Source organism: Meles meles, chromosome 7, assembly GCF_922984935.1.
Source record: "Meles meles chromosome 7, mMelMel3.1 paternal haplotype, whole genome shotgun sequence".
NCBI lineage: Eukaryota > Metazoa > Chordata > Mammalia > Carnivora > Mustelidae > Meles > Meles meles.
This window is the reverse complement of record NC_060072.1, coordinates 68,797,374-68,815,998: the sequence shown is the minus strand read 5'-3', so window position 1 is coordinate 68,815,998 and position 18,625 is coordinate 68,797,374. Positions and strand designations below refer to the sequence as shown.

General features: G+C 40.3%; 1 protein-coding gene across 2 annotated transcripts in view; it reads right to left on the bottom strand.

Moving 5' to 3' along the window:
- ITPR2 (inositol 1,4,5-trisphosphate receptor type 2) overlaps nucleotides 1–18,625 on the bottom strand; it is a 501,875-nt gene that overhangs the window by 64,157 nt on the left and 419,093 nt on the right. For both annotated transcript variants that reach the window (XM_046011092.1, XM_046011093.1), the window contains exons 50-52: nucleotides 16,574–16,738; nucleotides 12,907–13,102; nucleotides 8,846–8,938 (exon numbers count right to left, since the gene is read on the bottom strand). In XM_046011092.1, the coding sequence (XP_045867048.1) occupies nucleotides 8,846–8,938; nucleotides 12,907–13,102; nucleotides 16,574–16,738 (454 nt within the window). The remainder of the gene's footprint in view (nucleotides 1–8,845; nucleotides 8,939–12,906; nucleotides 13,103–16,573; nucleotides 16,739–18,625) is intronic.

The following is an 18,625-nucleotide window of genomic DNA, read 5'->3' as shown; positions in this document are numbered from 1 at the left end:
AAGCTAGCAGCGGAGGCTGTGCAGACACTTACCTTAGAGGTGAGCCTCAAGGCACATTCTGAAAGTAGAGGAAATAAAGGTGCCTTTGGAGGAGGGACAAATGGGGAAGAGGTGAGGCTTGTGGGGGCAGCGGAGCAGAGGAGACAAGGCAGGCAGAGAAAGCTCACTCTGCAACATGCTAGTTAGGCTCCCGACACCCGAAGGTGCTTTCTAACACGCTGGCTAGGAAGAACATGAAGAAATCTGGTTAGAAATGCTTAGGGCCACCTGGGTGGCTCAGTCAGTTGAGCAGCAGCCTTCACCTCAGGTCATGATCCTAGGGTCCTGGGATTGAGCCCCACGTTGGGCTCCCTGCTCAGTGGAGAGCCTGCCTTTCCCTTTCCCTCTCCTTGTGCCTGCTGCTCTGCCTACTTGTGCTCTCTCTCTCTGTCAAATATAAATAAAATCTTAAAAAAAAGAGAAATATATAAGAGAATTAAAGGCATTCTTACAGAGAAATATGGTTTTTGATAATGAGGTCATAGGGAATAGGTCTTTATGCTACTTAGCCATGGTTAGACGTTCAGTCAAAGCAATCTCATGTCTAGTGGCAGGATCTGCATTCATATATTCAATCAGCAACTACCTGGTCACGTCACCTAAATGTTTACTAAAGACTTAATTACATGCCAGGTTAGTCAGCACACAGAAGCCACACAAAAGTCCTCCAACTTGCCCTAGGAATTTAAAAATGAGGTTGTTCATTCATTAACAGGTGAGCTCATAAAATCCACACACAATTCATGTGATTAGTCATTGAGAAGTAAAACAGATGGGCTGTGAATATATAAAGGAGAGTATAGACTTTCCATGTGGCACATACACATGGGGAGAAAATGCCCAGGTCAGGTCAGTAACATCAACCAACCAGTCAGTGCACTCTATAAGAATCGGGGCGTCAGCCATGCTTGTTTTCTACAGGAGCCTCCATGAGTTTGGTGAATAAGGCTCTATCGTCCAGAGATGGATTTACTTGCAATACATTAAGCTAAGTTCCCAGGCCTTCAGCCTAAAAGCCAGGCCCTGAGTCATAGTAAATTCACCTAAAGCAAATGCTACCTTGTGGAGACCTACCTACATAACCAGCTGGCCTTCCCCATGCCAAACCTGCCTCATTGCACTGTCTCCACAGACCCAGGACAGGGTGCTAGGTATACAGGTGGAAAGAGGGAAGTGTGGCAGCCCCTCAGAGATTTACAGTTTCCTAGGAGAGGTCGGTCAGCTGATGAACAAAGGCAATGCCCTATCCCAGGATACTGTGCCCCCAGGACAGTGTGTGTCTCGTGGATGGGGGGACGTCAGGAAGAGGATCTTGAAGGAGGTGGTGCCTGAGGTGAATATGGAAAGAGACACATGCCTGGCCAGTAATATCAGCAAAGTAAGACATTCTAGGTAGAGAAAAGAGGATGAGCAAAGGTAAACAGGCATGAACACATACGGGGTGTTTGAGGAACTGCAGGTGTGTTAGAATGACTGGGCCTTTGGTGCCTGCAGACAAATGTGAGAAGAGAAACAAGGAGGGACCTGTTTATTATGGAGAGACTCATAGACCCAGCTAAAGAGCTTGAACTTTATCCTGAAAGCCAAGGGGAGTCACTGGAGAACTTCAAACAGGGACAAGGTGGTGTGTCATCTAGCTAATGAAACAGTATGAGATAAAACATTTACTTAAATACCAAGACAAATTAGCATGTGATTATAGCCACAGAAGTGGGGCAAAGAGATCAGAATAGAGAGAGAACATTTAATACTAGGGATAATGAGTGGGGAATACCTCTAATGTAGACTCTGACTTTGTCTTGAATAGTCAATGGATTAAAACATCAGTAGAGAGGCATTGCCATGGTATGGCCAGCGAGCATGGGAGGTGGGAAGCTCTATGCTTATATGCCAGCGTGTAAAAGAGTGGAAAATAAAGCTGGGGAGATAAGCTGGGAGATCTGTGTGAGTCTGGGTTTTCTTTGGCAGGCAATAGAGCATGATGAAAATCTCGAGTTGGGGGTAGGAGAGGAAATATTCAAAGCAGTGATTTCTGATGAGTAATCTGGGGGTGACACAGTAGGTGAATTGAGGAGGAGAGAATGACTGGAGGTACAGAGACCGCTGAGGAGGCATAATGTGTGAAGAGCCTCAACCTGGGTGATGGCTGTGAGAATGGAAAGGAAGGAGGAACAGGAGCCGGCAGGACCCTAGGCCTGAGGGAGAGGGCCCTGTTATACATCCTGCTTGAGCTTCCAGCCAGAGCTGACTCAGGAATGGGGGGTCCCATGAGGCCACAGAAATGGGCAACTGAGGAGGAGGAGCTGGGTGCAAGGTGCCGTGATGAAGACAAGGAAAGAACTCCCGATGATTGGAGGACGAGAAGGTGAGAAAACAGTTTTAAAGCTAGAGAGCACAAGAGAGCTAGGAGAGTACTGTGATCCAGAATTCAGGAAGAAAATAATGTAAAGATGGAGAAGATGCCAAAAAAATGTAACCATTACAGGAAGAGTCAAAAGCCATGAGAAGCAAGAAAAGGCGTCTGGAGTGAACATTCAGGTCATCAGGAAACGACAGGAATACGGCGAATAGTGAAACAGAAGACGGTTGGTGCAGAAATGAAAGGAGAGAGTTCAGGCCACTTGTTATATCTGAAACTCTGGTCCTGAAAAGGAGGAGACCAGTTTGTGCGGGTGGGTAACAAGAGTGCAGAAGGTGGTTCAAACTGAGGAAGCAAGGAGTTTTCAGGTACAAGAACAAATAATGGGCTAGTGAACAGTGGCAAGGGAGTAACGATGAAATCAGGTGGTTTTAAAAGGGGTGAGAAGGGTGTGCCTGGGTGGGTCAGTTGGTTTGAGCAGAAGACTCTTGGTTTCCGCTCAGGTCATGATTTCATGGTTGTAAGATCTGAGCCCTGCCTGCCAGGCTCCGTGTTCAGCAGAGTCTGCTTGAGATTCTCTCTCTCTCTAAATAAATCTTAAAAAAAAAAAAAAGAAGTGAGAGTGCATGCTTGCGTACAGGCGAAAAGAAAGAATTAGTGGAAATAGATGTGTAATGTGGATGCACTTCAAAAAACTAAATATAATACATGTAACGAACTTAGAACATCATTTGGCACATAAGGGTAACAAATCTAGGGGTCATAATTATCATTATTACTGAGAGATGACTATAAAATCTTACGGAAAATTAAAGTTCTAACATAGCCACCTTTATACTTGAACAAAAGGAGACTAAATTACCCTCCTTTTCAACTGAGTATTAGTAAAATAGTAAAATTAGTAAAATAAAGTACCTTTCTTAATTCATAATAGAAATTAAAGTGTTTTATATAAAGAAAGGGATAAAATATATTCTGTTGGCTCTGATCTGAGGTGTTGGCCTATACATTTTTTCGAATATTGGACATGCTTGAATAAGAGTATTTAATAATGCTATTTTTCTGCTTTAATAATTAAAGTACCCATTTTTTTTATGATTTCTTAGAAACAACAGATGGCCACTGAGATACAGCTGAAAGTCTGAGTGCAATTGAAAACCTCTTGTTTGTTAGTTTTAAACTTTAATTCTAATCGATTCATTATGGAAATTTTTTTTTTTAATGTTAACTAGAAAGAGAAATTTAAAATGCTGGGCACCCTGTGGGAAGCCAAAACATAGGGCGGCACCAAGGCTGATCAGTTTCAGCTACTCATCAGTCTTTTTTATTAAAGTAAAATACCAAAACATATAAATCTGAATTGCTCATACATGTGAGAAATCTGTGCACTTCCTCCCTCTTCTGTACAAATGACTCTTATTTAGAAAGTAATCATGATATTTTCTAAATTGCCTAAAACAGGCCTCACTTTTGTAGAAAGTCTGTTTTTAATTTTTTTTTTTTTTTTTTGGTTTTTCTTTGGAAAGTGATTATATTTGTCTAAGAAGTCAGGTAGGTCTGCAGCAAATAAAATAAAAGTTCTTTTTATTTTTTTTCTCCGCCACAGTTGGTTGCCCGTTACTGTGCGAATGTGCGGCTGCTGGGACAGTGACCCTATCAGCATCCACTGGAGCTTCCTCGGGGACCAGCTGCTGGGCTTCCCAATCACCACGAGGCTTGTTATTCTGCTCCCGTGTATGGGTCTGGGCCTTTTGTAATGCGGACCTGCAGTCCACAAGGTAACAAACCAAGGGCCGTCACAAATGCACACTAGGGTTTGCAAATTAAAATTTAATTCTGGTCTTAGACATGGACAAGTTATTTTTAAACCTAAGCGACCCATGCTGCACAACGAACACCAGGTTCTAGCTTTTCCTCCACCCTTGTGGTCAAATACTACGTGTAGCTGAGATTTAAAGGTGGCAAGAGCTAGAAGATCAAATCTGCGGAATTCTCAGTCAGATGAATTTTACCACTTACTGTAACAAATGCAAAAAAGGGCACAGAGGAAAGAGTAGGGACATTAATAACAGGCATTCCTGTAGTTTCAAAGCACTGATTTAGAAATGACCCCAGATGGTGTGAAGCCACTGTCATCGGCTCTGGCTCCCAACAGTGTCCCTGCCACACCCCAGCACTGACATTCCCCCCACTATCCTCTTCTTCCTTCTCTGGGAGCTTTCCTACAAAATCGTACCCGTCTTCCCCTACTCCCAGCTCAGGTGAAGCCTAAAAACATGGAGACATTGCTCCAGGGGTAATAAGCCTGGAAGAATTATCCCCATCTGTCCATAGAGTTCTGTTCTGTTAGGGACAGAGTTCTGTTCCTTGTGTAATAAATCAGGCGAGGAATGGGTTGTAGAGGCTTTCATGAGAAGCCTTTTATGAGTTTGTATTCAGAGTTACAAACCAATATCCAAACAGACTTCATGATGGGACCGAGTTTCTCAGCATCAACACTATTGACATTATGGACTGTAGAGTTCTTCGTTGAGGGGGGCTGTCCTGTGCATTGGAGGGGGCTTAGCAGTCTCCCTAGCCTCTAGTCACTAGATGCCAGAAACATTCCGCCCAGAGCTGTGACAACCAAAAATGTCTCCAGGCATGGTCAAACATCTTGAGGTGGGAGAATGGCAGGGAGGGCCAGGGGGAGTGGATCAACACCCACTGAGAAATACATAATTAAGAATATTTATGTCTAAAGTATTGCCTTTAGAGGATAGCATGCATACAGAAAAGTCATCCAAGCATTCTAGTTGAAAGGCAATTTGATAGGCAGAATTTTTTCTGCCTTTTTCTAATTTTTCTAATTTTTTCTAATTTTTGGTTAGGGAAGAAAAAAAATGTACAGACATTAATCCTTTAGCTAGAAGACACTAAGACTTAGAAGACTAGAGAATAGGCTTTGGAATCAGAGATCTAGATTATTCTGCTAGCAATGTGATCTTACTTAAAGTTTGTGTCCTTTGGTGTTTTTACCCATAATGTGAGGATAATTAATAGTATCTGTCTACCCTTGACATGCCTCAGGGCCCTTACTCATGCTGGTCCCTGTGCCTGGAATGGTGTGACTGCATCCTTCTCATGCTCTAAGTCTCGGTTTAAATAATCCCTCCTCAGAAAGGCCTTTCTGTTTGCTCTGCCTCCAGCCAAGCTCTCTTGTGATTATAGATCATAGCACCACTGGTCGTATTCACCATATTTTATAACTTTTTGTGTCTCCCCCTCTGCTATTTTATAAAGTTCCCCAGGGCTATGTTTGTCTACTCAATACTACGTCCTGAACACCCAGCATGGGGACAGACCAACAGATCAAGCTGAACAAATGTTGCTGGAGGAATGAAGGAAGGAATGAACAAAGGTTTTAGGATAATGTCATCACCATCACCATTACCATCACCAAGGATTTGTGCCAAATTGACTTAATGAATTTCCTGTTTTACAAAAATATGCACTTCATTTTTTTTAAATGTTACAGTCAAACTGTCAAAATTAGTAATAGCACATAAAGCAATGACAGCAGACTGCCTGGCTGATTAGCAATGACGGCGGTACAGAGCCTAAGATTGCACAGAGCGAAGCCGCCACATCCTGGGCTGTGCTCACATCACGTATGACGGGGAAGATCTCACTCCAGGAGGAGAGGCTCCGGCAGTGACCTCACTTTGCCTTAATATAAAGGAAATCATTCTAAGGTAATTTTCAGAGATAGAAAAGTAAGGCAGGAACACAGTCACAATATCTTTGGGACCGCGCTGTTAGAACATTCCCACTAAGGAGAAAGTACATTTTTTTTTTAAAGATTTTATTTATTTATTTGACAGAGAGAGAGATCACAAGTAGGCAGAGAGGCAGGCAGAGAAAGAGAGAGGAGGAAGCAGGCTCCCTGCTGAGCAGAGAGCCCGATGCGGGGCTCGATCTCAGGACCCTGAGATCATGACCTGAGCTGAAGGCAGAGGCTTAACCCACTGAGCCACCCAGGCGCCCCCAAAAGTACATTTTTTTTAAAACCTATTATTTTTCACACTCTTTTAAGGAGAAGGGAGCGCCCAATTGAATAGAAGATAACAAGTACTGGAGACAAAAAACCGACCTTCCAGGTGGCCAAAGGATCCTAACAGCTATTTAATTTTACCCAGCTACTTAAAAAGATAGACAAGTTTTTGCTGTGGTATTTTTTTAAAATCATAAATAATAACAGGAGAGGAGCATTTGTAGACCTGAAGTTGAGATTGTGACAGATTCAGCAAGCTGCGGACAAATGAGCTAGATGCTGTTCCCCAAGACAATATACCAAAATGGATCATTAAAAGGATAGTATGGGAAGAAGGTGGGATCAAGGGAAGCCAGTAGGGGTTCACACTAACCTCAGACTGGGGATGTGACAGACACTGTATATCTGGGCTTTGGCAAGGAGGCTCTGAGGAGTCTCGTGATTTTTTTTTAAAGATGGAGAATCACGGGCTAACTGATCATTTAAGACCGAGATCTCTGTGGCTGAAGAATTGCATGGAACATGACTATGTCGGTCTGAAAGCATATTTCTAGTAACAAACTAAAGAATTTGTCCTTAGCCCTGTCCCGTGCAACATTCCTAGCAGCTTTAATGAAAATTTTCCAGAGCAGAGGTTGGTAATTTTTTCTTTCTCATGAGCTAGAGAGGAAATGTTTTAGGCTTTGTGGGTGACATAAAGTCTCCATGGCATCTTTTTCCTTAAAGAAAAGGCTTTTTTAAAAGGTTACAACTAGTCTTACTCAGAGGGCTATACAAAAACAGGTGGCAAGTCACATTTCTGTGTGGGCCATCGTTTGCCAATTCCTGTTCTGTAGCTTATCAGCTCGAGGATGACAAGAATGAGTAAACATATTGCTTCATAGAATCAGGATCCATGAAGATACCACGAACCCCGTGGCATGTGAGAACAGAAAGGGGCTTGAAACCTAGAGATCACCTAGTCCAAGAAACCCCTCATCCATTCCTGGGACAAGCTGGGATGGCCTTGGATTCTTGCTTGGTAGAAATTCATAAAAATAAGTGCATTGTTTTATACTTGAAATACCAAACTCCCAATTACATGAGTATGGGATAGGCAATTATGGTTTCAGAGCTGAACCAGGGAAGAAAGGCATTTTAGCCGAGTCAGCCACATGTGGGTCAAGGGTATGGTGTGATTCCAAATTCCACTATCCAGAATATGATAACTTCACTCAGCTTCTTGCCCTGGAGTGTGACATCAAGAGTCACCGCTAGACTGTGTGAGGAAGGCTGCGGAAATTGGAGCTGTTTAAAGTGGAGGATGCATGGAATAGGATTTTAGAAATTGCAGAGCACCATAAAGCTACGCAAGCAAGGAATGAGCTGGTTTGTCGTTTGGAAGTCTGCACTGGCTAGCCAGGCTTTAGGCGGGGAAGAAGTCTTGGAGGCAGCTGTTCTCAGTTCTTAGAGCTGCTGGGACATTGGGATGGAATGTGCATGTATGTATTTCTCCCTCTAGGTCATAAAGCATGAAAGATTTTGTTTGTAGAAGGCATGATACATTTTTCCTAGTGCAATCCAACATCTCAAGGAAAAAGGCAGCTTGGGAAAGACTGCCCTTTCACTACTATCAGACGAATGTGCTCCTAGATGGAAATGGAGGACTCCAGCCCTACACTGGCCTTATTTACTTTTCCATCCCTCGTCTTCCCCAAGTCCAATTTTGCCCTTCCTAGATGTAATACAGACTAAAGCCACTCCTTTTTAATATATAAAACTCTTGAAATATTTAAAGATATATACTCTCTAAATCATTGCTGCTTCTGGAAAGAGATCACTAATTCCTTCTACAGTTCATTAAATTTCACATACTCCATAGTTTCCAAACCATTGAGAACAATTCAGAGTTTAAAAAATTCTTTTTATGAGCATGGTTTGCTCCTTTGGAAACAGAGAAAGTATCATATTCTCTCTGTCTCTCTGTCTGCTCTCTCTCTCTCCCTCCCTCTCTGGGCAAACCAACTGAATGAGGTCCAGGAAATTTGCATAACATATCTAAGACAGACAGCTAGAAAGTCGAAAGCCCAGGATTACACCAAGCCTTTTGAGTTCTAAGCCCGTGCATTTCCTGATTCTTTGTTAAAGGGTTTGCAATATAGTTACAGTATTTTTAGCAGCAGTCCCACAGAGTAAATCTGATAAATTCTCATGAATAGAAATAATATAAAGAATGGGGAAGGGATGCAAAATGACAGATACAGGAATCCTTTCTCTAGTCTGAAATTTTTGGGTCCTTTTACCTAAACACCATGATTCTATTTCAACCCACCATGAAATTCTTAGAGCAACTCCTTTAGCAGTAATAACATTTCCCAAAAAAACATAACTGCAAAATATCAAGTTAGTACTGTTCTGGGGCCCTTTTCACAGACCTGTATTTGCAGCCGGTATTGTGGGTGAGCAGCTGTCCTTTTCACATGTTTCCATTGTTGAAGTTAAAGTCATAGTAGGAACTTCATTACTACCTGAGAACACACAAATCAGAATATGGTATAGAGACAAATATACAAATGACAAGCAAAGAATGTATGTTTATAAGGGCACATAAATCAAAGGCACTACCACTCCAATGTAGCTGTGCTCCTGAAGTCTTCTTTAGTAAGTTGGTTTGGAACTCTGAACAGTTTTGTGTATGGACGCAATTTTATAAGTAGAGAATATGTTCACAGGCCAATCCACTATAGGCTTATTGTATCTTTATTAATAATAATGTAGACCTTAACCTCCATGTGTAACAATTTTTGACGGCCAAGTGCATTCACGGATCAGACCTGGGATGCCAGGAACACACTTCCGCCGAAGCAGCTGGTGTTCCCTGAGCTCCAAGCAACTGGTCAGTCGCTATAGCAGGTCGAGACTTGCAGGTCATGGCAGTTCTAACAGTGAAGTTGGGGGTTTGGGGAGTAGGGTTTAAAATGCAAGAATCTTTTGCCAGATCCTCCTCAGGATCTTTCTTTTCTTTCTTAGTTCTCATGTACCACCTTCTTCCCTGGCCAGAACGGAATAGCAGATAGTAACCTTCCTATCTAGGTGAGCAAAACTTAATAAAACATTTTGTTGCTTTTGTTAGTAACAAATAGAAAGTAAAGAGGTTGGTACCTCTCAAACCAATGTCGCAAACAAAGGCATCAAGGAAAGTCCATAAGTTGGAGGAACAGGAATAAGTTCATTTTTATATACAAAGTGGTGAAGAAATATTCACGCGCATATGAGAGCAATACCACACCAAGGTTACCCTGATTCTTTGATGAGATGAGGGCAGACGTGGCTAAAGGGAGAGCTGGAGTTGGGATGTGTGATCGGGAGAAGGACCAGGCAACAGGATTAGGTTGTCTGCTTCGATAGCCCTGGAGCTGAGAGAGACCGAGCCCACTCAGGGAAGGGAGGCCACAGATTTTTTGCCATCACTCCTTGCCCCCTCACTGGGCCAAACTTGGGGGAAAGGGTGGGTACATCATTTGGTGCTGGAGTGGGTTTCTGGTGGTCAGAGAGAGAGAGAGAGAAAGCAAGCGATGGGGTTTCTGAGTGTGTCCTGGTGGCCATTCCCTTACTTTATACTTTCTGATCCATGCGAGGCTCTGATGACGCCGAGCGGAGGCCTTGCGGACCTAACAACTAGGGAATACCAAGGGGCAGAGACAGGATGATCCTGGAGTGGCGGGAGTGAAGGACAGTTAATGTTATTCAGTGCCTTAGAAGAGACAAGTGAATTTTAGAAAGAAAACAAACAAAACAAGGCTTTTGGGGGAAGGATCAATCTGAAGGAGGCATAGGATTTACACACAGAAAGATGAGCGGGGGTGGGGGGGTGCCATCCCAGATGCAGTTTGTATTACAAAAGGCACAGAGGCCAGCAAAGGCACAGATGTGGGAGCAGAGTGACCTGAGCTCCCAGACCGATGTTTAAAACCAAGCCAGGGCAGATCCCAGCGAAGTTATTGAGCCAATGAGAGACCCAATCAGAACGGTGGTTAGAATGAATGAATCGGGCAGGCAGAACAGGCTGAAAAAGCGGGAGCCACAGGGGAGGTTCCTGCAGTCTTTTGGGTGAGAGGAAATGGGGATGGAAAACTGGAGGGTGGCACAGAGAATGGGAAAGGAGGGACACATGTGAGAAACACTGTGATCTCCGCTTGTCAACAGAAACTGCTTCCAGCTCCCTGGGCTTTTTAACCCCATCAAGTGGCCACTCTTCCTCTATTGAGTGCCGGTTTCACTGGTCCCAGAGGTAGGATCTGCATTTTCCTTAGTTCCCGATGCCATTTGCAAATTATCCATCCTCCACTCTCAAAGGCGCCTGTGATGCTCTGCGATTGGGCTCTGGCACTCTCGACCTCCCCTCGGGGCTCCCGTCTCCTGGCTTTCCGATGACCACCTCCTACTCCCTGAGCAAATGCAGACTTCTGCACTCTAGATGTCACTCGCTAGGCATGATATCCTTGATAATTTCACTCAACTTTGGGAGTCAATAGCGTTCAATACTTGAAAAAAAAAAAACCTTTATGCTATTTACCAATTGACATGCTAGATGGCATTACAAATTAAATTAAAAATATTATGAAAGCAAGGGTGCTTTTCCCAGAGAACAGTATCATATTCATTCTCAGTCAATGCAACAAAAATTCTCAATCTTTGAAGAATCAAAGAATTTAATTTTGTTAAATGTCCTCATATTCAATGGGGCGCCTGGGTGGCTCAGTGGGTTAAAGCCTCTGCCTTTGGCTCAGGTCATGGTCCCAGGGTCCTGGGATTGAGCCCAGCATCGGCCTCTCTGCTCTGCAGGGAGCCTGCTTCCTCTTGTCTCTCTCTGCCTGTCTCTCTGCCTACTTGTGATGTCTGTCAAATAAATAAATAAAATCTTTTTAAAAAAAAGTCCTCATATACAAGATTTTAATAGTATTTATGAATGCTTTCTCTTATTTAACCATTTTTTTATATAAATATGCATACTTTTAATAAAGGTCTTGACATTTCAGGTCTAATGTTGCCCATTTTGTAAGAAAAAAGAGAGAAGATATTTTTGTATATCTAAGAAAAATATATTCATAATGACACTGCCTTTTTAAATAACACAAAAATACTACTAGATTCATAAAACAATAACTATGGGACACATTTGGATTCAGGAAACATGATGCTTCAGCTTCAGACTCACCCTGTACTGAATAACTCAATGTGATCATGCCTAGTAAATAACAAATAATTAAAACTTGAAGATTTTTGAGAATAGTGTATGATTCACAGACAGTTTTGCAAAAGTGGAGTTTTGAAGGCTATGTATGGATAGGAGCTTTTCTTCCAAATATTTACACCTGTAAAACTCTGGAAAAAGTAATATTTAAGAGAGAACAGGAAAGGCAGTGACAAAATATTTCATGTAAATTCGGCCTCCAGTTTAACAACTGAATCTACGGAGACGACATTCCTATTCTGTGCTCTGATCACTTAGACTTCATAACAGCTCTGAATGCCACTTAATTATTCCATAGCCTAAGAAAGATACTACCAAATGTCATCATTTAATAATCAAGAAATGTTTGTTAAAGGCAAGAAAGAATATTGTTAATAAATCACCACTAATTAAATCATACCTTTAAATGCAAGGGCTTGAAGGGAAAGTCATTTTGTGGTTTCCATTCTCATAGGCTACAGAATCATCCAGAAAAACAAGCAGCAAAGTACAGAACTATGATTTGTATCCAGCAAAGCAAGAGAGGAGGAAAAAGAGTAACAAAGAAATTTAACCTGAACAACAAAATGCAGGAATAGGAGAAGAAGAAACCATTAGAAAAGATGATAAATAAAAATTCAAAGTAAGATGGAAAGAATAAGCCCTCACACCCCAGGAATCACAGTAAGTATAAATGGGTGATGTTTAACCAACGAGACACAATGGAAATAAATGTCGTCCAGACACTGTGACAACACATACTGATAACTCAGCTCCTTAATGGCAGTATTCTGAGCATTTTTTCCATACCCAATTTCTTACTACCTGATGGTTTCCAAATCAAAACATTTAGCATTTTCAATTCTTTAAGTATAATCAGTATGACGGACTGTGAGGAAACATATATGGAATAATGGTTATGAATGATGCTAGATATTCTTGGGGGAGACAGGAAAAAGGAGGAAGAGACTCCCAAAGCCATTATCCCCCACTGACGTTGCTGTCAGAATAGAGTTAGCACTGGTGAAACTTTCTCCCCAAGAGGGAGCCCACATGATGCTTCTTAAATCACAATTTTCCTATATCCACTTACAGTGGATGGCTGAAGAACCCTTCACATACACGAGCTCTCAGTGAACGAGAACACGTTTTCCAAGGAATGAAAGCAAACACCTCCTCCATTAGAGCTCATTTGTAACTCTCCTAAGCTGTGTACGAGTCTAATGTGCCATGAGAACGGTCTTGTAGCTGGAGCAGCAATACCTGTCACAGGAGTTCTGTTTTTCAGCCGGTCCACCTCCATCGTGAAGTCGTCCTTCAGGAAAAGGAATCCAATAATGGAAAACAGGTAGACGAGGATGAGCGCCAGGACGGCAGTTAGAATGATGGAGCGGCCATTCCGCGTGACACTCTTTATGACATTAAGCAGAGTCTCTTCTCTGTACACCAAATCAAAAAGCTACAAAAATAAAACAAGAAAAAAAATGCAGTGATGCAAAAGCGGAATAAACATAAAAAGTGGTTACAAATACAGATGTAAGCCATTTTGGTTTATCTGTGAAAAAAAAAAATAACAACCTGACTTATACCTTAAAAACCCAACAAAATACATGTGTCGTCTATAGTTGGAACACATTAATAAACTGTTTTTCAATAACGATAACTCTAACACAGCACATTATGTGCATCTGTTGGTTTCATAACCAACATAATTTCAATTTTGTACGATACAGAAATAGGATAGCTTCAAATTTGAATTTAGAAAAATTATAATACTGTACTTAACCAACTTAACTACTTATTCCTTATTTTTAGCCTCACTGATATTCTGCAGTTGTCTCTGCAATACATAAGATACCTAAAGTGAAAATGCTGAATTATGTCTACCTAAGTGATGAATAATTGACAGAGTCATTAGCCATTATTTTTTTTTTTTAAAGATTTATTTATTTGACAGAGAGAGATCACAAGTAGACAGAGAGGCAGGCAGAGAGAGAGGAGGAAGCAGGCTCCCCGCTGAGCAGAGAGCCTGATGTGGGGCTCGATCCCAGGACCCTGAGATCATGACCCGAGCTGAAGGCAGAGGCTTAACTCATTGAGCCACCCAGGTGCCCCGCCATTATTGTTTAATCAAGGAATTAGGGGTGAAATTGCTAGAACAATTTTATGAGCCTGCTGCAGTAGAAAAGATGGGAAATTAAAAAATATTTGAGAAATGGAAGCACCTTTCCTTACTGAAGCAGTACAGTGAGGGCAAAACCTATTACTTTAGTACGTAATTTTGGAGACAGAAATATAAGCAAAAATACAACACTTTTTTTTAAAAATTTTCACTTCCTTTTGTGTTTAGTCGTAGAAAGTCTCTGCACTAGTTAAGAACCTAGGTATGTGTTTGCTCTCTGGAGTCAACACCAAGAATGATTTTATTTATTGCTATATTATTTAGTTGAAATTATACATTAATTAGCAAGTATATGTCATATTATCAAAAGCTGGTTGAAAGCAATAAGTGAACATTCATTTAAAAAGGCATAAATATCTGTTTGGAAATGAATAGTATTTTAAAAATTGAAATAATTAAGGTTTGTCTCCTGCTATCTGTGGGCAGTGATTAGAATTTCTGAATTAATTGAAGGGATGTATTACCAGTGTCATGAGTCCCTGAAGAAACACCAGGGCCTGTCCCCTGTTTCACTGAGTTAATTTTTACTGAGTACTGAGTTACTTTCCAGTTTAATTCTAGTTTTGCAAATAATTGCTATAAACATATTACCTTGTTTGCTCACCCTAGGAAACTGATATTGTATCAATATCATATGCAAAAAAAAAAGTTTAACTATTTTGCTATGTGCTTATCTTTCTGAAGGGAGCAACAACTTCTAGAAACAAAGTCAATATTTCTCAGGACAGACAAATTAATTAATGCAAATTCAACTTCCAAAGTATCGACACTGATTTATTTAACTTACTTAAGCATTTAGTTGATGTAAAAGGAGGTTTTTCTTTACTTTAGCTCAACAGTGACTTAAAGAAAAGGCCTGGAAATGGGCTTTAGGTCACTTCTGTATGGTTTCTAAAAGTTTATAGCTTTCAGGAGCCCCATTGGATTTCTGCTAAAAATGCTTATTTCTGGGCCTCATTCCATACCCGGGAATCGGAATATTGAGGAGGCAAAAAACGTGTAAGACATTGGACAGATTGATGGTTCTTTCTGCTTATCTCTGAAAGGAAAATCTAGAGTGTGGTTTTTACTACTTTGGATAAAGGATTGGTATTTGTGGATATAACTAGAAACACATAATCATGTATTTTTTAAAATATAAAACATATTTTTAAAAATATGTTTCAATGCCATTTTGGCATTATGTCCATTGTAATTTCCTCCTAAAGCTCTAAGTGTCAAAATGGACAATATCCTCTTCACCAGCAACCCAGTGAACACAAATTAGCATCGCTATTTTAAGATTAGAACAATAAAAGACAAGAGGAAAATACAACTGGGAAATAAGGTTAAGTAACATAAATTAAAAGTAACACTATTAAAAAAAATAATAAAAAAATAAATAAAAGTAACACTATTATCAATAGCTCATATACTAATTCAAATATACCTTTATTTCCTCAGTTGCCTTTCTTTGGAAAAGATTTAATAAATCCTTTCACCTGTTGTTCATATTATCTCTTTAATGAATCTTGATAGTACAAATCTATCATACTAGACCTATGTATTTTCCAGACGAGAAGGTTGGAGCACAAAAACGTTACAGAATATTACATGTCACAGTCGGTCAAAGTGCTGAGTGTAATGGGACTTCATATATCATGAACATGTTTTTAAAAATGGATTTTTTTTTTGCGGTAAATTAGAGCAGAAAGGGAATTCATTTGGATCCCTGGAACAGAAAAAACTACTTTTGATTGTTGAATCATCTAACTTAACTATCTAGAAGATAACTTTGTATCAGAGCAGAAGGGACAAATCTACTCTTCCTGGGGGCTCGTTCAAGTGCTTGACAAGTAAATGGAAAAATCTGCCTCTTTTCCATCTTCCTGCATGGGTTTCCTAGATAGGTAACAGGAAAGAAGCAGCTGACGGATTTGCCCCTTGAGAGCCAAGCAGACAGGGTCAGCATAATGTTTCTACATCTTCAACTGAGGTATCAGGAATTATTTTTTTGGGTAGTGGTCTCCACTGCATGTCCACCATGGGTTGGAGATATAAATAAACGGCTCCTACGGCATCATGATATTAACCTGGTAGTGCTTTAGGTTTCAAAACATTATCATGTATTTATATAGCCTCCTCTCCTAGTTTATGGCTATAGATCAGTCTATACGTAGGAAGTAAAACCAATCACCTGAAAAAAAAAATCTAGAAGAAACGTGAAATTCTGCTTAATGAATTAGACGTGTAGATAAGCTTCACAGCAATGACACGTTAAATCTGAAACGAAGATTTCAAACCACTCACTATCTTTTCGCAAGGTTGGTAGTTTACCCCTTCTTTTACTTATATGCCATTCTAAAGTCACAATATCTGTTGTAAATAAAGTTTCAGGGCTAAGAAAATACATCCCCACTCTTTTTTTCTACACTCTATTGGAGAATCTCTAAACGTAAGGGGAAGGAAGGATTTGGCTGAAACCAAAAAGCAGCTGCTATAATGAAGCCTGGGTTGGGTGGTGGCGTCGTTGGTGACTTCTCAGGGAGGAAATAAAAGATCGCCACCACTGATGTGGGTTCTTAGAGGAAAGGAGGAAAAATAATACTAATGCATGATTATCCTAGGAAATTCAAGAAATTACATAATTTGTCCTAAATGTCAGGCCCTGCTTTAAAAAAAAAAAAAAATCAAAGGAAGAAGCATAAGAAGCAGGAGCATTGTGTTATTTTTTTCCAGCAGGGATTGTCCACATGGAGAAGTACTCACCAGGAAGCTATAGAAGAATTCATGGACAAAGAGGCCCAGCATGCAAACCAGGACGTACGCCACGTGGTAGAGAAAGGCCATATCCAGGATGACCGCTCGGTAGCCTCGGGTGAAGGTGCCACGATTACCCACGAAACTCACCAGAAATACGATTTTATTGCAAAGCTACAGGGAGAAAAAGATTAGATTTTACTGTCTTATTTATCCCTGAAACCCATGTAAATAGCAGTCATTGACAAAACCTAGTATTCACCAAGTCTGTGATTTTCTTTTATCTTTTCTTGTCTGGTAACTTTTGGCCTTGCTTATAAATCTGTGCGTATATATAATACACCCCAAAGTTGTAATGTTTGCAGTTCCAGGAAAAAAGATGAGGATGATTAAGGGCCCCAGCTATGCAATCGAGGCAGACCTGAATTTAAACCCTCGCTCGCTCACTACTGTTGCACAAGGTCGTGCAGCAGCTGGCCTTGATCATTTCTTTGGAAAATTAGAGCAAAGGGATTATGACCCTTATAGAACTCTTCAGAGGATTAAACAATTCATAACATATATGAAGCACTTAGTACAATGACTCTTTAGATACTACTCATTGTATTTTCCATATTAAAAGTAATAGATGTAATATTTTTATTATACTGGAAATGTAATAGAAAAATATCTTTTCAGGAACTATCTATCCTTGATTTTTTTGACCTAGACTTTCTCTACTGAATATTGTTGTAAACAAGTAAGCCATTAAAAGAGATTTTTTGTATTTAAATACATAAAAATACATATATACTTATGTAAGTGGGTTAAAGTAAATAAAATTCATGCATATATTTTCTTTTTTTTTTTTAAGATTTTTTTTGAGAGATAGAGAGCCCAAGTGGGACGGGAAGAGGGAGAGGGAGAATCTTGAGCAGACTCTGAGCTGAGCATGGAACCTGATGTGGGGCTTGATCCCATGACCCTAAGATCAGAACCTGAGCTGAAACCAAGAGTCACATGCTTAACTGACTGAGCCACCCAGGCACCTTGCATGCATATATTTTCTAAGCTCTATGTGTGGTAGTTATTCAATAAACATTTTGGAGTTTTTAATTACACTTGGTGCTATATATTTATATTAACACTATTTAAAATTGCCTTTTGTGGCATGATTTTGGAATATAGAAATGTACACAGAGATTTTTTTGGCAATAACAACAATGTGTGCAAGGATTTCCAGGGGCACCTGGTGGCTCAGTAGGTTAAGCCTCTGCCTTCAGCTCAGGTCATGATCCCAGGGTCCTGGAATCGAGCCCGGCAATAGGCTCTCTGCTCCGCAGAGAGCCTGCTTCCTCCTCTCTTTCTCTGCCTGCCTCTCTGTCTACTTGTGATCTCTGTCTGTCAAATAAATAAATAAAATTTTTGTGCAATGATTTCCAAAGAACACAGTTATCAGAAACTTAGTGCCTGATGTTTGGTTCTAGAGTCACTGCATTATTTACAAACTGAAGAACTAATTTTGCATCTTAGTCATCATGGAAACAATTACAGATTTCAAATTTCAGTTCTTCTAAAGTGTTTCCCGAGTACTTCAAGTTATCTAGTGGCACCATATTTGTCTTTACATGTCCAAAGCAAACTTTGGGAAAACGTGTTGTCTTTTGCAACAGCATTGATTTTTCCTATGTGAAAAGAAACTGCCTTATGGAATGATTTTAAATAATGGGCAAAAGTGAAATTTGAGAGGTTGGAAAAACATTTCCTTCAGCTTTCTGAAGTTCAAATCAATAAATACATGAGAAATGGGTTAACATTGCATGTTGTGAAGATAGCCAAACCAAATCAACAACACGGAAGTTCAAACCTCCTCAATTTTCCCCATGCTAATTAATGATCCTGTCAGTAATCAGTCTTTTCCATTCTTTCATCATCTTGTGAATAATTTGAATAATGTCAGACAGAAAGTTATACTTCACTATTTAGTTTCATCATCACATATTTATGTTATTATTTAACATAGTTACAGTATAGTAATGTCTTTGTGATTGGCAACCAAGAGTAAATTTAATATTATAAAAG